At 38.5% G+C, this 20,129-nt stretch overlaps 1 protein-coding gene across 5 annotated transcripts; it reads left to right on the forward strand.

Moving 5' to 3' along the window:
* Positions 1–210: 210 nt before the first annotated feature.
* Positions 211–4,878, forward strand: LOC115195869 (uncharacterized). Of its 5 annotated transcripts, XM_029756190.1 has the most exons (11): positions 416–459; positions 578–625; positions 1,076–1,174; positions 1,540–1,674; positions 1,754–1,896; positions 1,990–2,126; positions 2,212–2,305; positions 2,446–2,784; positions 2,872–3,055; positions 3,295–3,417; positions 3,639–4,878. In XM_029756190.1, exons 3-8 carry the CDS (start codon positions 1,081–1,083, stop codon positions 2,494–2,496), a joined length of 654 nt encoding a protein of 217 aa, XP_029612050.1. In that variant the 5' UTR covers positions 416–459; positions 578–625; positions 1,076–1,080; the 3' UTR covers positions 2,497–2,784; positions 2,872–3,055; positions 3,295–3,417; positions 3,639–4,878. The 5 variants fall into 5 exon arrangements, 4 of the variants coding, with proteins under 4 accessions (XP_029612048.1, XP_029612049.1, XP_029612051.1 ...); XM_029756188.1 differs by lacking the exon at positions 578–625 and having other exon boundaries at positions 211–459; XM_029756189.1 differs by lacking the exons at positions 578–625; positions 2,212–2,305 and having other exon boundaries at positions 211–459.
* The last annotated feature ends 15,251 nt before the right edge of the window (positions 4,879–20,129 follow it).

Raw genomic sequence — 20,129 nt, forward strand, 5'->3', positions numbered from 1 at the left:
AGACCCATAATCCCAACCCATATTACCACGCACCATGCATGAATCTGCAGGTAGCTAAAGATAACCAACTAGGTTCAATCTTAGCTAGCTAGCTAACATTAGGCTATAACTGGCAAGGCAAATGGATTTCTGAGATACAAATAATATTACTACAAAGCTCATACATGTAGCATTTGCTAGCAAGCCAGCCAGCTAAAGTTAGCTACACAGCAAAAATTGGAGTGTTGAAATTTCAGGGTTAAACATTTCCGAGTTGATTTTCACTCCCAGAGTGTAATTTTAACACATTCTGATTTAAATGGTGTTCAGTGTTGGAGTTATTTGACAGAGTTGATCCGGTCAGTGTTAACCCAACTCCGCAGAGATGTAATTAAGCTCCGCCCATGCATTTCACTTCATCGGTTGGAGACAGAGGAGACAAGTCGGCGCCATTTTCTCCCTCCCATGCAGTACTACACGGTAAGTGCAATTAACTCAAACTTACTGAAACAATTATAAATTGATGCTGAGAATTTCAGTATGAACAATGAAACATCTACAGAGAATATATGCCTAACAAAACCGTGTTTGTTGCCAGGTCTGAGCAGCAAATTTGTCCTGGTGATTAGCTAGCTAGAAGTGTACGGTAAGCTAGCTAACAGTTTGTTACTTAAACCGTCTCCAACTTTATCAATGATGATTTATTGAAAGGAAAAACAAAGCGTTATGTTTTTTTACTGTATAAAATCTTGTTTGAGGCAGGAGCTAACGTCTTTTCCCCCCCTTCACCAGTTAATTGTACTGAAATTACTAAGTTAAAGCTAAAGTACAAAATTAGCAGAAAATCGGGCTGTGACTGATATTAAACATTTATTAAACATTTAAGTGCTTCATTAAATACTGATGAGTCAATGCATACGCAGCATTTTAATATCTCAGTCACAGCGCGATTTTCTGAAAATTAGTACTTTTTCCAACAGTGCAGGTCACAGAATCTGATGGGTCACCAAAAATGGTGTAACACTGTCGACTTTAATCTTTATCGTTCTTCCTTTAAATGTTTATTTACTTTGTCAAACTTCCTTGCATGTCTCAGTCAAAATGCTGGTCCAGGTGAAGTACAGCCAACAGCAGAAATATGTGAAGCTGGATGAGGATGAAGGACGGTTTGACTTTATGCAATTCCATGAAAACGGTTAGCATGGCTTTAAAAGCTCGTTGTGCAAGCTCCTTAATGTTGTCGATTCTGATTTTCTTTACATGCCTTTATCAGACTCTTTTATACGGTAAATGGGGTTAAATTGCTAATCATTTTCAGTTCTGTAATGTGTGCTCCATAGAGTGTAAAGTATTAATATACACCAAAACAGTCACGAAAAAAAGCCAATCATCAATTTGGATTTAAGAGGGAATGGGTTATGTGAGGGAAAATGCTCTAGGTCTATTTAAGGGTTTAAGGGTTATACAGTGTGTATTCAACGTGAAGAGTTATTGGCTGTGAGGCAAGAAACAGTGCTGACTTCAAAGGCACATTCAGTTTGACCTTACTATCTTTTCCAGTCATCGAGAGATTTTGCCTGCCACCTGATGCAAAAGTTATATACAAGGATGCAACAGGGACAGAAGTTGATGCAGAAATATTCAGCGACCTCGTTGGACAAGGCAATGTGGTGCTGACACTATTCTCAGATCAGGGTGAGATATCAAGGCAGGTATAATAAAGAACTTTACACCTTACATAATATAATTATTTGCATTTTTTCTATTCCTTTAGAATTCTCTGATTTCTCCTTGTCTTCTGCTTCTGAGACGTCTGACTCAAGCTTCAGCTCAAGTGCATCAACTATAATCCTAGATGATGTCCCTAGCAAGAGACAAAGAATTGAGGATACACATGATGCTGTGTCTGCTGAACAGGTTTCTTAATGCTTTCACATTTTTTCACTCTGAGTCTCTAGAAAAGCTATTTATCACCATGTTTTGTATTGTAATGTTTTTGTTTTGTATTAGTTGATTGAAGCTGTGCTAAGAGTCAAGTCTGGGGGTGAAGAAGTACTACAGGAGTACCAAACAACAGAAACCCTAACAGATGCTGCAAGAAGAAAAATGGTTAACATCCTGGTGGCTTACATGATTGACAATCATGGGTATGTTTGTTTCACATTGTTTTTATTTGTACCAGATAACTGCATGGCCATTGCATAAATGTACTAATTTAATATCTCCTCTCAGGCACCGCCCCACTAAAGCAATCAGAGAAGATTATGCGCGTGGGATAGTGATGTTGTTCCCTTCCCTCAAGGATCCATACTCCAAGAAGGGCTATGTAATAGGCATTATTATTGTTAACTCTTTCATGTCATGTTGTGACACAAAACTGTGTGGACGACATTGGTATTTGAATTCCGTGAGATTTCTCATGAGCCTGGTATGACAACGCATTTATTTTCTTTTTTTCCATTTCAGGAACACTTCTATGATGCTGCAAGCAGCACAGGATACATTTCTGGCGTCTGAAAACAGTCCAGAGGAAGATTCGTCGAGGATCTGCACTGCTACCAAATAGCCCAATTGACTTTTCTCCAGGGGGCCCAAATTTCCAAAGGACTGTTAATGTTGAAAGGCAGCTTGATGGTGATGCTTGCCAAGAGGCCATGTCTTTGCTCAACCATACCACAGACAATTCCCTGATTTTTCCAGAAGATGAGAGAGACCTTTCAGCACCGTCAGAAGCTCGTTAATGACCCAGGCAGAAGTGTTGATATCCTCTCCAGCTTCCCAAGATTCCTGGATACAAAAGGATTGGTAAGTTTGGGATGAGATGTTTAGAATGGCTTGAAATTTGAAAGTATTTCCTGAAGTAGTAGTAGTTTAATATCTTCTTTCTTAAAGGTGGACCAAGACTTCACTCTCCTATTTGATGGCGACACATCCTCCAGGCTTCTTCAGAAATGGGATTTGTTCTTCAAGCCAAATGTCATAAAAGAGGCTAAGCGGCTCACCTCAACACCAGAGTTGCGTCGCTTGGTGCAGTCAGCAGAAAGTCCCTCAGGAAGTGATCTTGATGAGCCAACAAGTGAGTTTTTTTTTATTTTAATAAATTTGCTATAATTGCAGTTAAATTATAACTGCAATTATATTTCATTTGTTTATTCTGTGTATCTCTGAACGTTGATCTGATTTTTGGGATAAATGTGACTAATAGATGGATGACTGTTTAAAATGTTCTCATAATGCCTCCCTGTTCTCATTCAAACTTTAAAAGTATTACATTTGAAGAGTTTTCAGTTATTTCTTGTGACTCTTTGTCCTCAGCCTACGACCAAGAAATGGCTTCCCTGTTGTTGCTGTTACATCTCCTTCCACCACCTCCAGGGGGACTGAAGTCTCCAAAAATTAGTGCATGTGATGCAGTTGAGACTTGTTGTCTTTCATAAGGTAATTATATTATTAACGTGATTATAATAATTTGTCACGTCACCTTCTTAGCCACATATGTAAATGAGGGTTGTTAAAAAGTGGATGGAATTGTAATTAAGTCTTCATTCCCATCTTGCACTAGCCAATGAAAGCTGTTTGAATAATCACTTCTATAATGTAGTTTTCTCTGGCTGCACATTATTCTTGTCTAATTTTCAGTTTTCTGATCTCAACCCTAGTCATGCTGCAGTTTGGAGGAGCATCTCCGCAACCAGCAGGATCGGCAGCCGTACCTCCTCGCTGTTGGGCGTCAGAAGAGCAAGATTGAGAGCTTCTACATCACAATGGATAAGCGTCTCATCCCATTTAAGGCAAACCGTTTAATTCATTGAAGTATTTCCATGTTTGTAATAACTATTCATTTGATATCATGCATGATCTTCTTGAGGGTGTGGTTCAGTATGAGATCAAATTGCTTTTTGGATATCTCACGCAACACTATGTCAGAACAGGACTTGCTTTCCAGGATTTATTGTTTTGATTATGGATTTTTAGAATGAAAAAATCTTCCTACAAAGATTATTTTGGAGAGTTTTGGCAATGGCATTGGTTTGAATTCTATTCAGACATTGTCTTGTGAAAAACATCCCACTGTTTGACATTATTCCTGCAGGAAACAAAAACTGGAATTTGTTACTGTTGTTACTTCAAATAATGAACATAGTTTTTTCACCTTCTCTATGACAATATATTTAAAGCATTTGATTGTTGACCACCACAAACTATTTAAGCACTTGTATCCACATAGAAACTTGATACCTAAGCATCATTTTATGATCCATTACCCATCTTCTATAAGGAAAATTGGCCCCTTATTATATACGTGGTGTATGAGGTTTGAGGCCAAACACAAGCTGTTTAAAGATTGTTTTAAAAATTTCAAAAACATAACCAAATCGCTTGCTAAAAAGCATCAGATGGCCATTGCTTATCACTGGGAAACCTTCACCCTCAAACAAAATGAGTATGGGCCAATTAAATCTTTTCTCTTCAGAGATGAGAATGTCGTCAACAATGAAATGCTTGAAACGATCTTGTCAAAAGATGTTTTCTCAACTAGTTGGGTTAAAGTTGATGGTGTAGAATATAAAGCTGGACTAGTTATTTGCAGTGCAATGGAAGAAGACATGCCAGTCTTTTGTCAAATAAGTGATGTACTTTTGGTTGAAGATCATATTTTTTTTTTGACAAACAAGCTATTTACAGAGAATTTTGATGACCATCATCATGCATTCAGAGTATTACGAAGTGTGGAAAGATGTCTACTAAAAATGTCTGAGCTTAAATTTCATAAACAGTTTGATATTCAAAGCTCATACAATGTTTCAGATGAAAGTATGTACATTATACCTTCATTCACAATGTTTTAATTCAACTGACTGCAAGGGAGAAGGCACAAATAAATGTTTTTGACAATGATTGTTTATTGTGATTCATTATTATTATTATTATTATTATAAGTATATATTTAATTAAATAATATTGAATAAATTAACAATTCATTTTAACATTTTTTCAGTGTAGATAATTGACACTTTAGGGAGTGAAATTAACACTACCCAAATAGTTAATAAAAATGAACACTACCCAAATAGTTAATAAAAATTAACTCGGAGCAGTGTTACTTTAACTCTGTTTTGCGAGTTAAAGAAGGAACTCTGGCAGAGTGTTAAATGTTTAACTATTTTGAAAGTGTTAATTTAACTCTGGAGAGTGTGGACCTATATAAACCCTCAAAAAGTGTTGAAATCAACTCTGTGGGAGTTAATTCAACACTGGACTTTTTGCTGTGTAGTAAGCTAACAATACGCTTTAACTTGCAAAGAAAATTACTTTGACTAAATACTAAACGTATAATATTTGAAAATGTAGCTAGACTCTTCCACTGATTTCAAAACTCTGTCAACTGTTTCGGTGACAACAACCTTGTTGATTGCCGTTTCTTCCCCATCACTGTCATCAGAAGACTCTACAATGTCTGGTTCAATTAACTTCTTATGGCTTGGAGGCAGTATTTTGACGTCTGGATGAGAACCATTTGTTAATAAAGGTGCAAAAATGTAAAAAAAAACAGTTTTTGCTTTGTCATTATGGGGTATTGTGTGTAGATTGATGAGGGGGAGAAAAAACTATTTCATCCGTTTTAGAATAAGGCTATGACATATCAAAATGTTGAAAAGGTCCAGGGGTTTGAATACTTTCCGAATGTACTATTTATATACAGTACCAGTCAAAATTTTTGGACAAAGGTTTTTCTTAATTTTTTACTATTTTCTACATTGTAGAATAATAGTGAAGACATCAAAACTATGATATAACACACATGGAATCATGTAGTAACCAAAAAAGTGTGAAACTAATCAAAATATATTTTAGGTTCTTCAAAGTACCCACATTTACATTTATTCATTTAGCAGACACTTATCCAGAGTGACTTACAGTTGGTGCATTTATCTTAAAACCTCTTTGGGCTAGGGGGCAGTATTTTCACGTCCGGATGAAAAGCGTGCCCAAAGTAAATTGCCTGTTACTCAGGCCCAGAAGCTAGGATAGTCATATGCATGGTAGTATTGGATAGAAAACACTCTAAAGTTTCTAAAACTGTTAAAATAATGTATTTTTGAGGTCATTGTGTTTTCCAAAACTTTTCTATGGGAAACCTGATTTATTAGGTCCCAGATTGCAGTTCCTATGGCTTCCAATAGATGTCAACAGTCTTTAGAAATTGTTCAATGTTTTTCTTTTGAGAAATTAATAAATAGTCTTATTCTTTCTATGTGTCACTCAGAAGGTCTCTAGTCGTTTGGTCCGTGTGAACAAGAGCGCGCTCCGTGTTGTTTTTCTTCTGTATTGGAAACTGTTTATCCCGTCTTAAATTTTAACGATTATTTCCATTTTAGGGTTATTTCCATTTTAGGGTATCTGAGGTTGGATTAGAAACTTTGTTTGAAATGTTTGGACCAAGTGTACAGGTAACTTATTAGATACTTTGTAGTCATGTTGGGCGAGTTGGAACCTGTGTATTTCTGAATCAAACGCGCCAAATTAATTTACATTTTGGGGATATAAAGAAGGAATTTATCGAACAAAAGGACCATTCATTGTGTCACTGAGACATTTGGGATTGCAAAAAGATGAAGATCTTCAAAAGGTAAAGCCTTTATTGTATCATTATTTCTGACTTTTGTGTCGCACCTGCCTGGTTGAAAAATGATTTTCATGTTTTTGTATGCGGGCCGCTGTCCTCAGATAATTGTATGGTGTGCTTTTGCCGTAAAGCCTTTTTGAAATCTGACACAGCGGCTGGATTAACAAGAAGTTAAGCTTTATTTTGATGTATTACACTTATATTTTCGTGAATGTTGAATATTTATATTTCTGTACTTTGAATTTGGCGCTCTGCATTTTCATCGGATGTTGTCAAATCTATCCCGCTAATGGGAATGGAGCGTTAACCTCTCTGGCGCATGTGGGACGAACTCGTCCCACCTACGTAACAGCCACTGAAATCCAGTGGCGCGATTTTTGAATCGTTAGAAATACTATTACTTCAATTTCTCAAACATATGACTATTTTACAGCTATTTAAAGACAAGAATCTCGTTAATCTAACCCCACTGTCCGATTTCAAAAAGGCTTTACAACGAAAACAAAACATTAGATTATGTCAGCAGAGTGCCCAGCCAGAAATAATCAGACACCCATTTTTCAAGCTAGCATATCATGTCACATAAACCCAAACCACAGCTAAATGCAGCACTAACCTTTTATGATCTTCATCAGATGACACACCTAGGACATTGTGTTATACAATACATGCATGTCTGTTCAATCAAGTTCATATTTATATCAAAAAACAGCTTTTTACATTAGCATGTGACGTTCAGAAAAAGCATAACCCCCGCAAACTTCCGGGGAATTTACTAACAGTTTGCTAAATTACTCACGATAAACGTTCACAAAAAGCATAACAATTATTTTAAGAATTATAGATACATTACTCCTCTATGCACTCGATATGTCCGATTTTAAAATAGCTTTTCGGATGAAGCACATTTTGCAATAATCTAAGTACATAGCCCGGCATCACAGGGCTAGCTATTTAGACACACACCCAGGTCAGCCTCCACCAAAATCACATTTCCTATAAGAAAAATGTTCTTACCTTGCTTGTTCTTCGTCAGAATACACTGCCAGGACTTCTACTTCAATAACAAATGTTGGTTTGGTCCCAAATAATCCATCGTTATATCCAAACAGCGACGTTTTGTTCGTGAGTTCTAGACACTATCAGGATGCTTCATCACGGTCTCGAGCATGGCGCATTGGCGTGACAAAAAATGTCTAAATATTCCATTACCGTACTTCGAAGCATGTCAACCGCTGTTTAAAACCAATTTTTATGCCATTTATCTCGTAGATAAGTGATAATATTCCGACCGGGAATATGCATTGAGCCTAAACAGCCGAATAAAATTTCTCCTCAGGAGCGAATCGTGCACGCGCCTCATTCAAAGGTCCTCTGAGCCGCCACTTGCCAAAGCCGATAATGTGTTTCAGCCTGAGGCTGCCTCGTAAACCTTCAGGTATTTCGCGGGTTCTGAGAGCCTATCGGAGCCCTGGGAATTGTCACGTTACAGCTAAGATCCTTACTTTTCAATAAACAGATGCAAGACGCACGACTCCTTTGTCAGACAGGGTACTTCCTGCTTGAAACCTTGTCAGGTTTTTGCCTGCCATAGGAGTTCTGTTATACTCACAGACACCATTCAAACAGTTTTAGAAAATTCAGAGTGTTTTCTATCAAAACCTGAACAATAATATGCATATTCTAGCTTCTGAGTTGGTGTAGGAGGCAGTTAAAAATGGGCACATATTTTTTCCAAAATTCTCAATACTGCCCCCTATCCCAAAAAGGTTAAGGGATCCCTAAGAGGTTTTAATAAAGCTGAAGGTAGTCATCTCAAACAAGTACTTGTAAGTGTGGCTAGATGGTACACTGTCCTTTCAGCACATATCAAAGCTGCAGGCTAAAGTTAAATCTAGACTTGGTTTACTCTATCGTAATTGCTCCTCTTTCACCCCAGCTGCCAAACTAACCCTGATTCAGATGACCATCCTACCCATGCTAGATTACGGAGACGTAATTTATAGATCTGCAGGTAAGGGTGCTCTCGTGCTGCTAGATGTTCTTTACCATTCGGCCATCAGATTTGACACCAATGCTCCTTATAGGACACATCACTGCACTCTATACTCCTCTGTAAACTGGTCATTTCTGTATACCCGTCGCAAGACCCTCTGCTTGATGCTTATTTATAAAACCATCTTATGACTCTCTCCCCCCTATCTGAGATATCTACTACAGCCCTCATCCTCCACATACATCACCCGTTCTGCCAGCCACATTATGTTAATGGTCCCCAAAGCACACACATCCCTGGGTCGCTCCTCTTTTCAGTTCGCTGCAGCTAGCGACTGGAACGAGCTGCAACAAACACTCAAACTGGACAGATTTATCTCAATCTCTTAATTCAAAGACTACCTCATGGACACTCTTACTGACAGTTGTGGCTGTGTTGTGTGATGTATTGTTGTCTCTAACTTCTTGCCCTCTGTTGTCTGTGCCTAATAATATTTGTACCATGTTTTGTGCTGCTACCATGTTGTGTTGCTACCATGTTGTTGTTATGTTGTGTTGCTACCATGCTATGTAGTTGTCTCTCTTTATGTAGTGTTGTGTTGTCTTTTGTCGTGATGTGTGTTTTGTCCTATATTTATATATTATATATATTTTTTTTATCCCAGCCCCCGTCGTCGCAGGAGGCCTTTTGCCTTTTGGTAGGCTGTCATTGTAAATAAGAATTTGTTCTTAACTTCTTGCCTAGTTAAATAAAAGAAAAGGAGAATACCAAGAGTGTGCAAAGCTGTCATCAAGGCAAAGGGCAAAGAATTTAAAATATATTTTGATTTTTTTTAACACTTGTTTGGTTACTACATGAATACATATGTGTTATTTCATAGTTTTGATGTCTTCATTAATATTCTACAATGTAGAAAATAATAAAAACAAACGTCCAAACTTTTGACTGGTACAAAACTACCTCCATACTTCCATACATTTTTTAAACCAGTACCGGTTACCTTCAGACGAGTCCCGTGAAACTTTTGGGATCATAGAGCAAAACAGAGACCACTGTGTTCTTGAGAATATTATCTTTCCATGGAGTGGTCAAATTAGTTTGAAGACAAAACCGTTCGGACGCTACATATATTTTTTTTAAAAGATCATTCACAGGATGTCTCGTGGTCTGACAAACACCGCTGTAGTTCCACCATCCAATGTGTAATTAATAACGTCACCATGCTCAAAGAGATATTCAGTTTTGCTTTTTTTATTTTTATCCATCTACGAATAGGTGTTTTTCTTTGAGAAATTTGTTCATTTACTGCTCGGCTAAGGGACCTTAAAGAAAAGTGTATGTGTGTGATACAGAGATGATTTAGTCATTGACAAATCATGTGAAACACTATTATTGCACAGAGTTAGTCCATGCAACTCATTATTTCACTTCTTAACCCATAACAGTCTAAGTCCTGTCTAAGCCGAGAGGGGGGTTCTACTGAGCTACATGGAATTGTTTGAAGAAGGTAATACCAAGGACCATTTCGCTATTTGATTTTGAATTTTAAGACCCATTAAAGTATCCCAAAAATCTTTTTGGATTACATTTTTTGGGTGCCTTACTGTTAATATCCCTTACAAATGCATTGAATAACAGATTCACCACATGGAACAACAGATAGTCCCCCTAAAAATCCAAAGGAAGCTTAAAAGAAAACTCCACCCAAAAACTATCTTTTGGTATTTGTTTAATATGTCCATTGTTGACATAGTTACAAAATGCATTTTCATATCAGCAATCCAGTTTTCAAGATATGCGACTTTAAAAATACAGAAATCATCCCCATATGATGTAATTTGCATCATATGATGGAAAACACAGCATCATACGGAGATGATTTCTCTATTTTGAAAGTTATTTACGGTGGGGAGAACAAGTATTTGATACACTGCCGATTTTGCAGGTTTTCCTACTTACAAAGCATGTAGAGGTCTGTAATTTTTATCATAGGTACACTTCAACTGTGAGAGACGGAATCTAAAACAAAAATCCAGACAATCACATTGTATAATTTTTAAGTAATTAATTTGCATTTTATTGCATGACATAAGCATTTGATCACCTACCAACCAGTAAGAATTCCTGCTCTCTCAGATCTGTTAGTTTTACTTTAAGAAGCCCTCCTGTTCTCCACTCATTACCTGCATTAACTGCACCTGTTTGAACTTGTTACCTGTATAAAAGACACCTGTCCACACACTCAATCAAACAGACTCCAACCTCTCCACAATGGCCAACACCAAAGAGCTGTGTAAGGACATCAGGGATAAAATTGTAGACCTGCACAAGGCTGGGATGGGCTACAGGACAATAGGCAAGCAGCTTGGTGAGAAGGCAACAACTGTTGGCGCAATTATTAGAAAATGGAAGAAGTTCAAGATGACAGTCAATCACCCTCGGTCTGGGGCTCCATGCAAGATCTCACCTCGTGGTGCATCAATGATCATGAGGAAGGTGAGGGATCAGCCCAGAACTACACGGCAGGACCTGGTCAATGATCTGAAGAGAGCTGGGACCACAGTCTCAAAGAAAACCATTAGTAACACACGCAACGTCCCCCTGCTCAAGCCAGCGCATGTCCAGGCCCGTCTGAAGTTTGCCAATGACCATCTGGATGATCCAGAGGAGGAATGGGAGATGGTCATGTGGTCTGATGAGACAAAAATAGAGCTTTCTGGTCTAAACTCCACTCGCCGTGTTTGGAGGAAGAAGGATGAGTACAACCCCAAGAACACCATACCAACTGTGAAGCATGGAGGTGGAAACATCATTCTTTGGGGATGCTTTTCTGCAATGGGGACAAGACGACTGCACCGTATTGAGGGGAGGATGGATGGGGCCATGTATCACAAGATCTTGGCCAACAACCTCCTTCCCTCAGTAAGAGCATTGAAGATGGGTCGTGGCTGGGTCTTCCAGCATGACAACGACCCGAAACACACAGCCAGGGCAACTAAGGAGTGGCTCCATAAGAAGCAGCTCAAGGTCCTGGAGTGGCCTAGCCAGTCTCCAGACCTGAACCCAATAGAAAATCTTTGGAGGGAGCTGAAAGTCCGTATTGCCCAGCGACAGCCCCGAAACCTGAAGGATCTGGAGAAGCTATGTATGGAGGAGTGGGACAAAATCCCTGCTGCAGTGTGTGCAAACCTGGTCAAGAACTACAGGAAACGTATGATCTCTGTAATTGCAAACAAAGGTTTCTGTACCAAATATTAAGTTCTGCTTTTCTGATGTATCAAATAATTATGTCATGCAATAAAATGCAAATTAATTACTTAAAAATCATACAATGTGATTTTTTTGGATTTTTGTTTTAGATTCCGTCTCTCACAGTTAAAGTGTACCTATGATAAAAAATTACAGACCTCTACATGCTTTGTAAGTAGGAAAACCTGCAAAACCGGCAGTGTATCAAATACTTGTTCTCCCCACTGTATCTTGAAAACATGATTGCTGACAAGCAAAACATTGTCAGACTATATCAACAATGGACTATTGAAACAAATTCCAAAAGATCGTTTTTGGGTGGAGTTTTCTTTTAAGCATTTGGAATTAATGGAGGATGTTGCTGAACACGAGGAGCAACCCAGGGTGTCAAAAACACTACAAAATGTGATTTGGAGCAACTTATAATTAAACAGCAGAATCTGAAGTCAAATTGGCAAAATCGTTAGATTTTGTTGGCCCTTGTTAGCCCATGTAGGGGAGAGTGGGGTTTAGTTGAGTCAAAGGGTTAAGTTGAGCCACCTTTGTTTCTTGGAAACCATACCCAAAATGTATTTTACCAAATATTTAGGAATAGGTCATCATTTCATGGAGTCTGTGAAGTAAAAATCCCATTGAAAAGCGGAAGCAAATTAGGTCCGAAAAACATATATATTGTGTTAGAGGTTTCATTTTAAGATTGTTCTATACATCAGTTGTAGTGTCTGAGCTTCAATATGAGGTCCTGACCTAAACCTACCATGAAAGTGAATCCTTGTAGCTGTGTGGACTAATATAGCAATGTCATTTGCCTTGGGTAAAATGAGCCAATGGTTAAGCCAATGGCTAATTGAGCAAATTGAAGTGTTTTCTTCGCAGGTGTAATGCACGGCATTATTGCTAGCATATGAGGTAACAATAGGGCCTAGCCTATATTAAAAGTGTTTTAAAAAAGTACAACCTGTATGTTAAGTGTTAAGCCTGTGTTAAAAGATGCATAAAATGATTAAACTAAAATGATTAAAATACAAACATTTTTTAATAGAAAAAAAGTAATTGTGTTTAATTGTGTTCGGGAAATAAAGTGTCACTTCGGTTGAAAAGAGAGGACCAAGGTGCAGCGTGGTGAGCGTACATATTCTTTTTATTAGAAAAGACGCCGAACAAAACAATAAACACTACTCAACAAACCGTGAAACTAAAGGCTATGTGCCATAAACAAAGTCAACTTCCCCCAACACAAGGAGGGAAAAGGGCTACCTAAGTATGGTTCCCAATCAGAGACAACGATAGAGAGCTGTTCCTGATTGGGAACCATACCCGGCCAAAACATAGAAAATAAAGAACATAGAAAAGGGAACATAGAATGCCCACCCTAGTCACACCCTGGCCTACCCAAAATAGAGAATAAAAAAACCTCTCTATGGCCAGGGCGTGACATAAAGATAGACGTGGTTTTAGAAAGGTAGTGGTAATATTTCAATAGGTATAGAAATTTGTTGGTGGCTAAACTTACCCTGTCCCCCGTGAAAAGTTGTGCCTAGAGACCACTTTTTTTGGACAAGCTATGTTTTCCAAACTGTAATGTTTACATAAATTCTGATTATCTCCAGGGATACACATCATCCTAAAATACATGTAGATATCTTTATTAGAAAGAATACTATATGTTCCTTGACAGAGTAATGCTAAATGTAAAAAAAAATCTCAACTTACCCCACTCCCGCCCTACATGCTCTGGTGTTCAAAAGCAGCTGTATCAAACAACTGTCAATGAATAATCATATCAATGGATGAATTCAGTGAATGGAGGGCTGCAGCAAAGGTCTGACAAGCACAACTGGCGCTGCAAAACAAATTAATCCTAATTAGTCAAAAGAACAAACCTGTCTGGGCTAGGGGGCAGTATTTTCACGGCCAGATGAAAAACATACCCATTTTAAACAGGTTACTACTCTGGCCCAGAAACTAGAATATGCATATTATTAGTAGATTTTGATAGAAAACACTCTGAAGTTTCTAAAACTGTTTGAATGGTGTCTGTGAGTATAACAGAACTCATATGGCAGGCAAAAACCTGAGAAAAATACAACCAGGAAATGAACCTCTGGTGCCTGCAGTTTTTTCAAGTGATTGCCTATCTAACACACAGTGAGTTAGGGTTCATTTTGCACTTCCTAAGGCTTCCACTAGATGTCAACAGTCTTTAGAAAGTTGTTTGAGGCGTCTATGGTGAACAGAGAGCCAACAAAGGAAGTTGGAAGTTGTTGACCCAGGGAAGGACATCAGTTCATTGGCGCGCATTCAAGTGAGAGTTAGCTGTGTTCCAAAACGTGGGCATTCAGGGGACGTCGCGACAGAGGAGTCAGTTGAAAACCCCCCTCGGGCGGAATTACGTTGGTAGTCCAGTCGTGATGGGTCGGCGGGGGTCCAGGTATTGTAGCCCAAGGAGTGGCTGATGGGCCTCTTCGGCTAGCCGGGAGATGGGCCTAGCAGATGGGCCTAGCAATGGCTAACTGACTACTAGCTTTTGATGGGGGTTCCGGTTCTTAAGTATAAAAAATAACAGATCCGTACCACTTTGGGCGAGGCGGGTTGCAGGAGTGTATGTTCATTCCGTAGATGGAAAGGAATATTAAAATATATACGAAATATATACGGAAAAAACTATATTTACACAGGACAAGACAAAACACGTCCGACTGCTACGCCATCTTGGACATCTGAATGGCTTAGATGGGAGTGAGAGATTACATGATTGACTGCCTGCACGTGCCATTTGCATCAATAAATCACTATCAGAAAATGTTTGTGTGGTATTATTGATATATTACAATTTTATTCACGTTTTTTTCAATTATCGGTGATAAATCATGCATTCCAATTTTTGCATAGATTGTAATGGGTACAGTGTGTCTGTGTGTGTAAAATAATTATTTGAAGCTTGTACTGATTATGATAAGCTAAGCTAATTCCAGTTATGTGTGTAGAGCCATGTTTGTAAACATACAATGCATTCTGGGTTTCAAGTGATCGTCTGTCGGACCAAAGATGCTTTAACAAAATGAGGTGAGCAAGAGTTCACAAATTTTTTGAGAACTTCAGGAAGTGAATGGTGGGATGTGAATGATGGTAGACGACACACCTCTTTAACATGCATACTACAAACAGACAAAACTCATCTTGTCTTCTCTTATTATCTTTGGTTTCTGTGAGGAAAAAAAGCATGGCTGCGCGATGAAACTAATCGTCGGATTGCTTTTGATTTCTAGAAAGTCTTTTATCTAAATTATTTTGATCAACGGTGAGCTCACCTGTGATGTGATTAATTATACATAGTAATTGCTATTAGCTAATTCATATTGTAGTTTAAGTCAGCCGATAGTTAGAAAATATGACCACTTGTGTTGCGTCAATCTTTCCTCAAATGTAGCCTACATTTTTACGGTTAGGATGATTGTGTTATGCTATAGATACTTCTGTGAACATTGCATCCAAAAATAAACCGCTCACATTCTGGACATAACTTTGTAAGGACTGTGTTCGTGTAAATAGTTTCTGAAAAAAGTGTGGCCAGCTTAAATGTTGATTGTTGCGTCATTCGAAACTGGCCGTTCTAAATAAGCTTTCTAAATGAGCGTTCTAATCACACGGGTGTGATCGTATGCTTCAGGGACCACTGTAGAACGATCACACCCGTGTGATTGTACTGTGAAAGGGTAAAGCAAAACCATGGAGGACTACAATAATGTCATGAACAAATACACTTTGATTCCCAAATATGGAAATGTATAGAATCAATCACAGGACATTTTTGTTGTTGTAAAGGTAATAATAAAAACCAGTTAGGCCTATCATGTACATGACCATATGTCAGTCATTAGTCCCAAAGAGGGTGTTTTGTCCTGCTCCTACATTCATCCCAGTGACCAGTGTCAGAGCATTGGGCTTGGCACATGTTTGATATCAATATGTGTAAAATGGGCAATTTTAGAAAATATTATATAACATGCTATTTACAAGACACTCTTATGTGGATGTCTTAACCAGCCATAAAACATTGCAATATATCTCAAAACACATCTAAATATATGTGTTATGACATGTTACGACTGTGTTATAATGTGTTATGGCCTACTTATAGCTAGCTGTAGTTCTATCTTTTAATTAAACTCTTTAGGCTAACAGTGATCTCTGAAAAATACATCTCGGGAAGAAAATGTAGTATGTCGAATATTTAAAAAATCTACCTTCAACAGAGCGTGCTGGGAAATATGAAAGTGATGGTTGTGGTTTTAGTTAAACTCTGGTTGTTACAGTTTTCTGATTGCTTAGGCCCTATCTTTTAAACTATAGGCTATTTTTGCAAAACTCTACACACTAACCACATAACCTTACACCAAACCAGCAAAGCACTATACATCTCTTGCAAAAGCAAACAATTCTTGCAATTTTTATTTTTTTTCCATCAATAGAGTACACATAAACCATCATTTGAATAAGCACACGAAGCACCAACTACGCAAAAAACTGCATAGCAGTTTGCAATAAAGTTTTGTCATACATGTAGTAAACACACATACACACAGGTATCCAAATGTGTAAAGTATGGATGTGTATTCCAAACTTAACACACTATCAATACAAATAGGGCGAAAAATTTTGTTTTTGTTCTCAAAATGTTCTAACCCTCCTCAAACAACAAAAGCAGTAGTAGACGAAAACAAAAACATTTGTGCTAGAAAAAAAAGAACAGAAAAAAATTGGCAACATCTCACCTTCTTTGTGGGTTTGGCCCTAAGAATTCATCCACATCACATGTGATCACAATAAAAATCACAATAATCACAAGAATGGCTCAGATCAAAGTCTACGTTGAGACCGAAGGGAGCAAGAGTCTTTATAGTGAAGATCCAGACAGCCTCTCGTTTTAACAATAAATTGTCGAGGTCACCCGCTCTCCTAGGGAGGGTGACATGTTCGATGCCAATATAACGTAGAGACGAAATCGAGTGGTTTGCTTCAAAAAAGTTTTTGCACCTAATGGTGCTACGATGCTCCTAGATACGTACTTTTTGTAATTATTGTGATTTTGCTATTGTAAATGTTTGTAGGCTTATGTTGCCATATTGTATCTATGATCATACGTTATCCATTTATGTTTTTTGTATGCTATTTTAATATATGAGAATTAACCAATGATATCAGGCCACACCCGGTCATGATTACAGACACCTGTCTTTTGACACTATATAAATGAGTCACCCCGCAGTGTTTGTCATTATACCCTGATGAAGACAGCTTGTCTGTCGAAACGTTGGACATAACATTTTTGCATCTGAGCTGCTAGAGTGTGTGGCTCTCGTTTATTTTTTAAGGATAGTATACCGTACCTGCACATATTTATATCTCAGTTTTACTCGGTCTGAGTTTCTTTCGAAAGGGACTCTGTACAGCTGCTTCATCCTAGTTCTATTGCGTTTCAGTAGACGAGACAGTGAAGAGAGACTCACTCTGTTGACCTTTTGGAGTATGGTGTTATCTGCCATTATGTGGTCCTGCAGTTCTCTGAGTCTGATGCAGTCTGATGCAGTCTCCGGCTCTGGGGTGAACAGTCGACCTCTTCCACCAGATATTGGTTTTCTTGCAGTTCTGTAAACACATTTGAATGGTTATAGTGATAGATCCTTCTCATTGTGAAAGTACAGTATATATTACTGTACCAGTAAGACTACAACACTTACAGTTACTTACCGATTCTCATTTCAAAATATACGGATGATACCTGCAGCAGTATAGCGGCTCAGATTTGGTTGAACTCGTTGCCCAGCCTCCCTCATGCTCATCCCATGGTTGACAACATGGTCAAACGCAGTCGCTCTGATTTCATCAGTTATTGTGTTCCTGACTCCCCTTCCTCTTCCCTGTCCTCTCCTCCTCCCACGTCCAACTTCCTCTTCCTTCCCCTCCTCCTCTAACTTCTTCACCTCCTCATCCTCATCCTCCTCCTCCTCCTCGTCATCCTCTAGTTCTCACCGTTCTTACTCTCTGTCCAATACTGGCCTCCATTGTTGTCCAAACCAAATGTTTACCTGTGCCCTATTTATAGTGCTCAAGCTCTGATTTGTAAGTGAACTCATTATCTAAAAGCTTTTTCACATGCGTCAATGTGGAAAAGCAATTGGCGAAATAGTGTAGCAATGTAGAGAAAAATGTTTACAGTTTTGCTAGATGTGTGTTATTAAATTGCAAACTGAGTGTAAAGCAGAGAACGTGCATTCAGTTTGGCACACTTGGTAAAGACATTGGCTACAAGTGTTAATGGTTTCAGAGATAGTGCTTCAAGAATCCCTGCTAGTTTTTAAGCTTTCAGAAAAAACTGTAACACCAACATTGGGAGTTTTACGCAACTCTTTACAGTGTTAATTTAACTCTTGAATCAACACTAGAAATGTTATAGTGAAAAATCAACTGTGTTCATGCTGTGTGCTATGAAAGGGACACATCTGCATGCTTCCATACATTCCAAGAACCTGAAGAATTGTAGATGCCACGTCAAGAACCCCTCACTTAACTAAAAGGTTTAACAGGCAAGAATTATCCAAGGAACCTTAAGAGCTGAGGAAGAACCATTTAAAGTATCTCAGTCTTCCCAACCCTGTCAGTAATTCTGAATGCAGGTTGCAGGTGATAAAAAATTATTAATTCTGGATATCCCCACACTGGCTGGATTCCAATAGGAACTACACATCATTTTGCATTCCAGCATAATGGGATTTGAAGGCCTAATGTGGCCTGTAAAACTTTTAGATTCAGGCCACTGTATTAGGGTAAAACTAGGCCCTCAAAGAAGGCCTTTTGAAATACTGTATGTAATATATTGTCTTAATATTTTGTCACTAAATGTACATTATTTATCTTAGGATCTCACTTGGTGAAGGCCACAGGACTGAAAATGAATGAATGCAACAACCATGAATCTGTCACAAGCAAACACAGCCATGTGTGGTACCCTACATACATATACTTACATATACTACAACCTGTTATTTAAATGGATTTTTATTTGGTTTTCATGTAATGGACATACACAAAATAGTCCAAATTGGTGAAGTGAAAAAAATTACTTGTTTCAAAAAATTCAAATACAAAACGGAAACGTGGTGCTTGCATATGTATCCTTTGCTATGAAGCCCCTAACTAAGATCTGGTGCAACCAATTACCTTCAGAAGTCACCTAATTTGTTAAATACTGTCTGTGTGCACCTGTGTGCAATCTAAGTGTCACATGATCTGTCACATGATCTCAGTATATATACACCTGTTAAGCAAGGGGCACCACCAAGCAAGGGGCACCACCAAGCAAGCAGCACTATGAAGACCAAGGAGCTCTCCAAACAGGTCAGGGACAAAGTTGTGGAGAAGAACAGGTCAGGGTTGGGTTATAAAACAATATCAGAAACTTTGAACATCCCACGGAGCACCATTAAAACCATTATACATTTTTTTAAAGAATATGGCACCACAACAAACCTGCCAAGAGAGGGCCGCCCACCAAAACTCACAGACCAGGCAACGAGGGTATTAAACAGAGAGGCAACAAAGAGACCAAAGATAACCCTGAAGGAGCTGCAAAGCTCCACAGCGGAGATTGGAGTGTCTGTCCATAGGACCACTGTAAGCCGTACACTCCACAGAGCTGCGCTTTACGGTGTAGTGGCCAGAAAAAAAAGGCATTGCTTAAAGAAAAAAAATATCAAAAACGTTTGGTGTTCGCCAAAAGGCATGTGGGAGACTCCCCAAGCATATGGAAGAAGGTACTCTGGTCAGATGAGACTAAAATTGAGCTTTTTGACCATCAAGGAAAACACTATGTCTGGCGCGACCCCAACACCTCTCATTACCCCGAGAACACCATCCCTGTGGGGATGTTTTTCATCGGCAGGGACTGGTGTAACTGGTCAGAATTGAAGGAATGATGAATGGCACTAAATACAGGGAAATTCTTGAGGGAAACCTGTTTCATTCTTCCAGAGATTTGAGACTGGGAAGAAGGTTCACCTTCCAGCAGGACAATGACCCTAAGCATACTGCTAAAGCAACACTCAAGTCGTTTAAGGGGAAACATTTAACCTGTTATGGATAGGGGGCAGTATTTTCACAGCCGGATAAAAAATGTACCCGATTTAATCTGATTATTACTCCTGCCCAGAAACTAGAATATGCATATAATTAGCTTTGGATAGAAAACACCCTAAAGTTTCTAAAACTGTTTGAATG

Source organism: Salmo trutta, chromosome 6 (genome assembly GCF_901001165.1).
Source record: "Salmo trutta chromosome 6, fSalTru1.1, whole genome shotgun sequence".
Taxonomy (NCBI): domain Eukaryota; kingdom Metazoa; phylum Chordata; class Actinopteri; order Salmoniformes; family Salmonidae; genus Salmo; species Salmo trutta.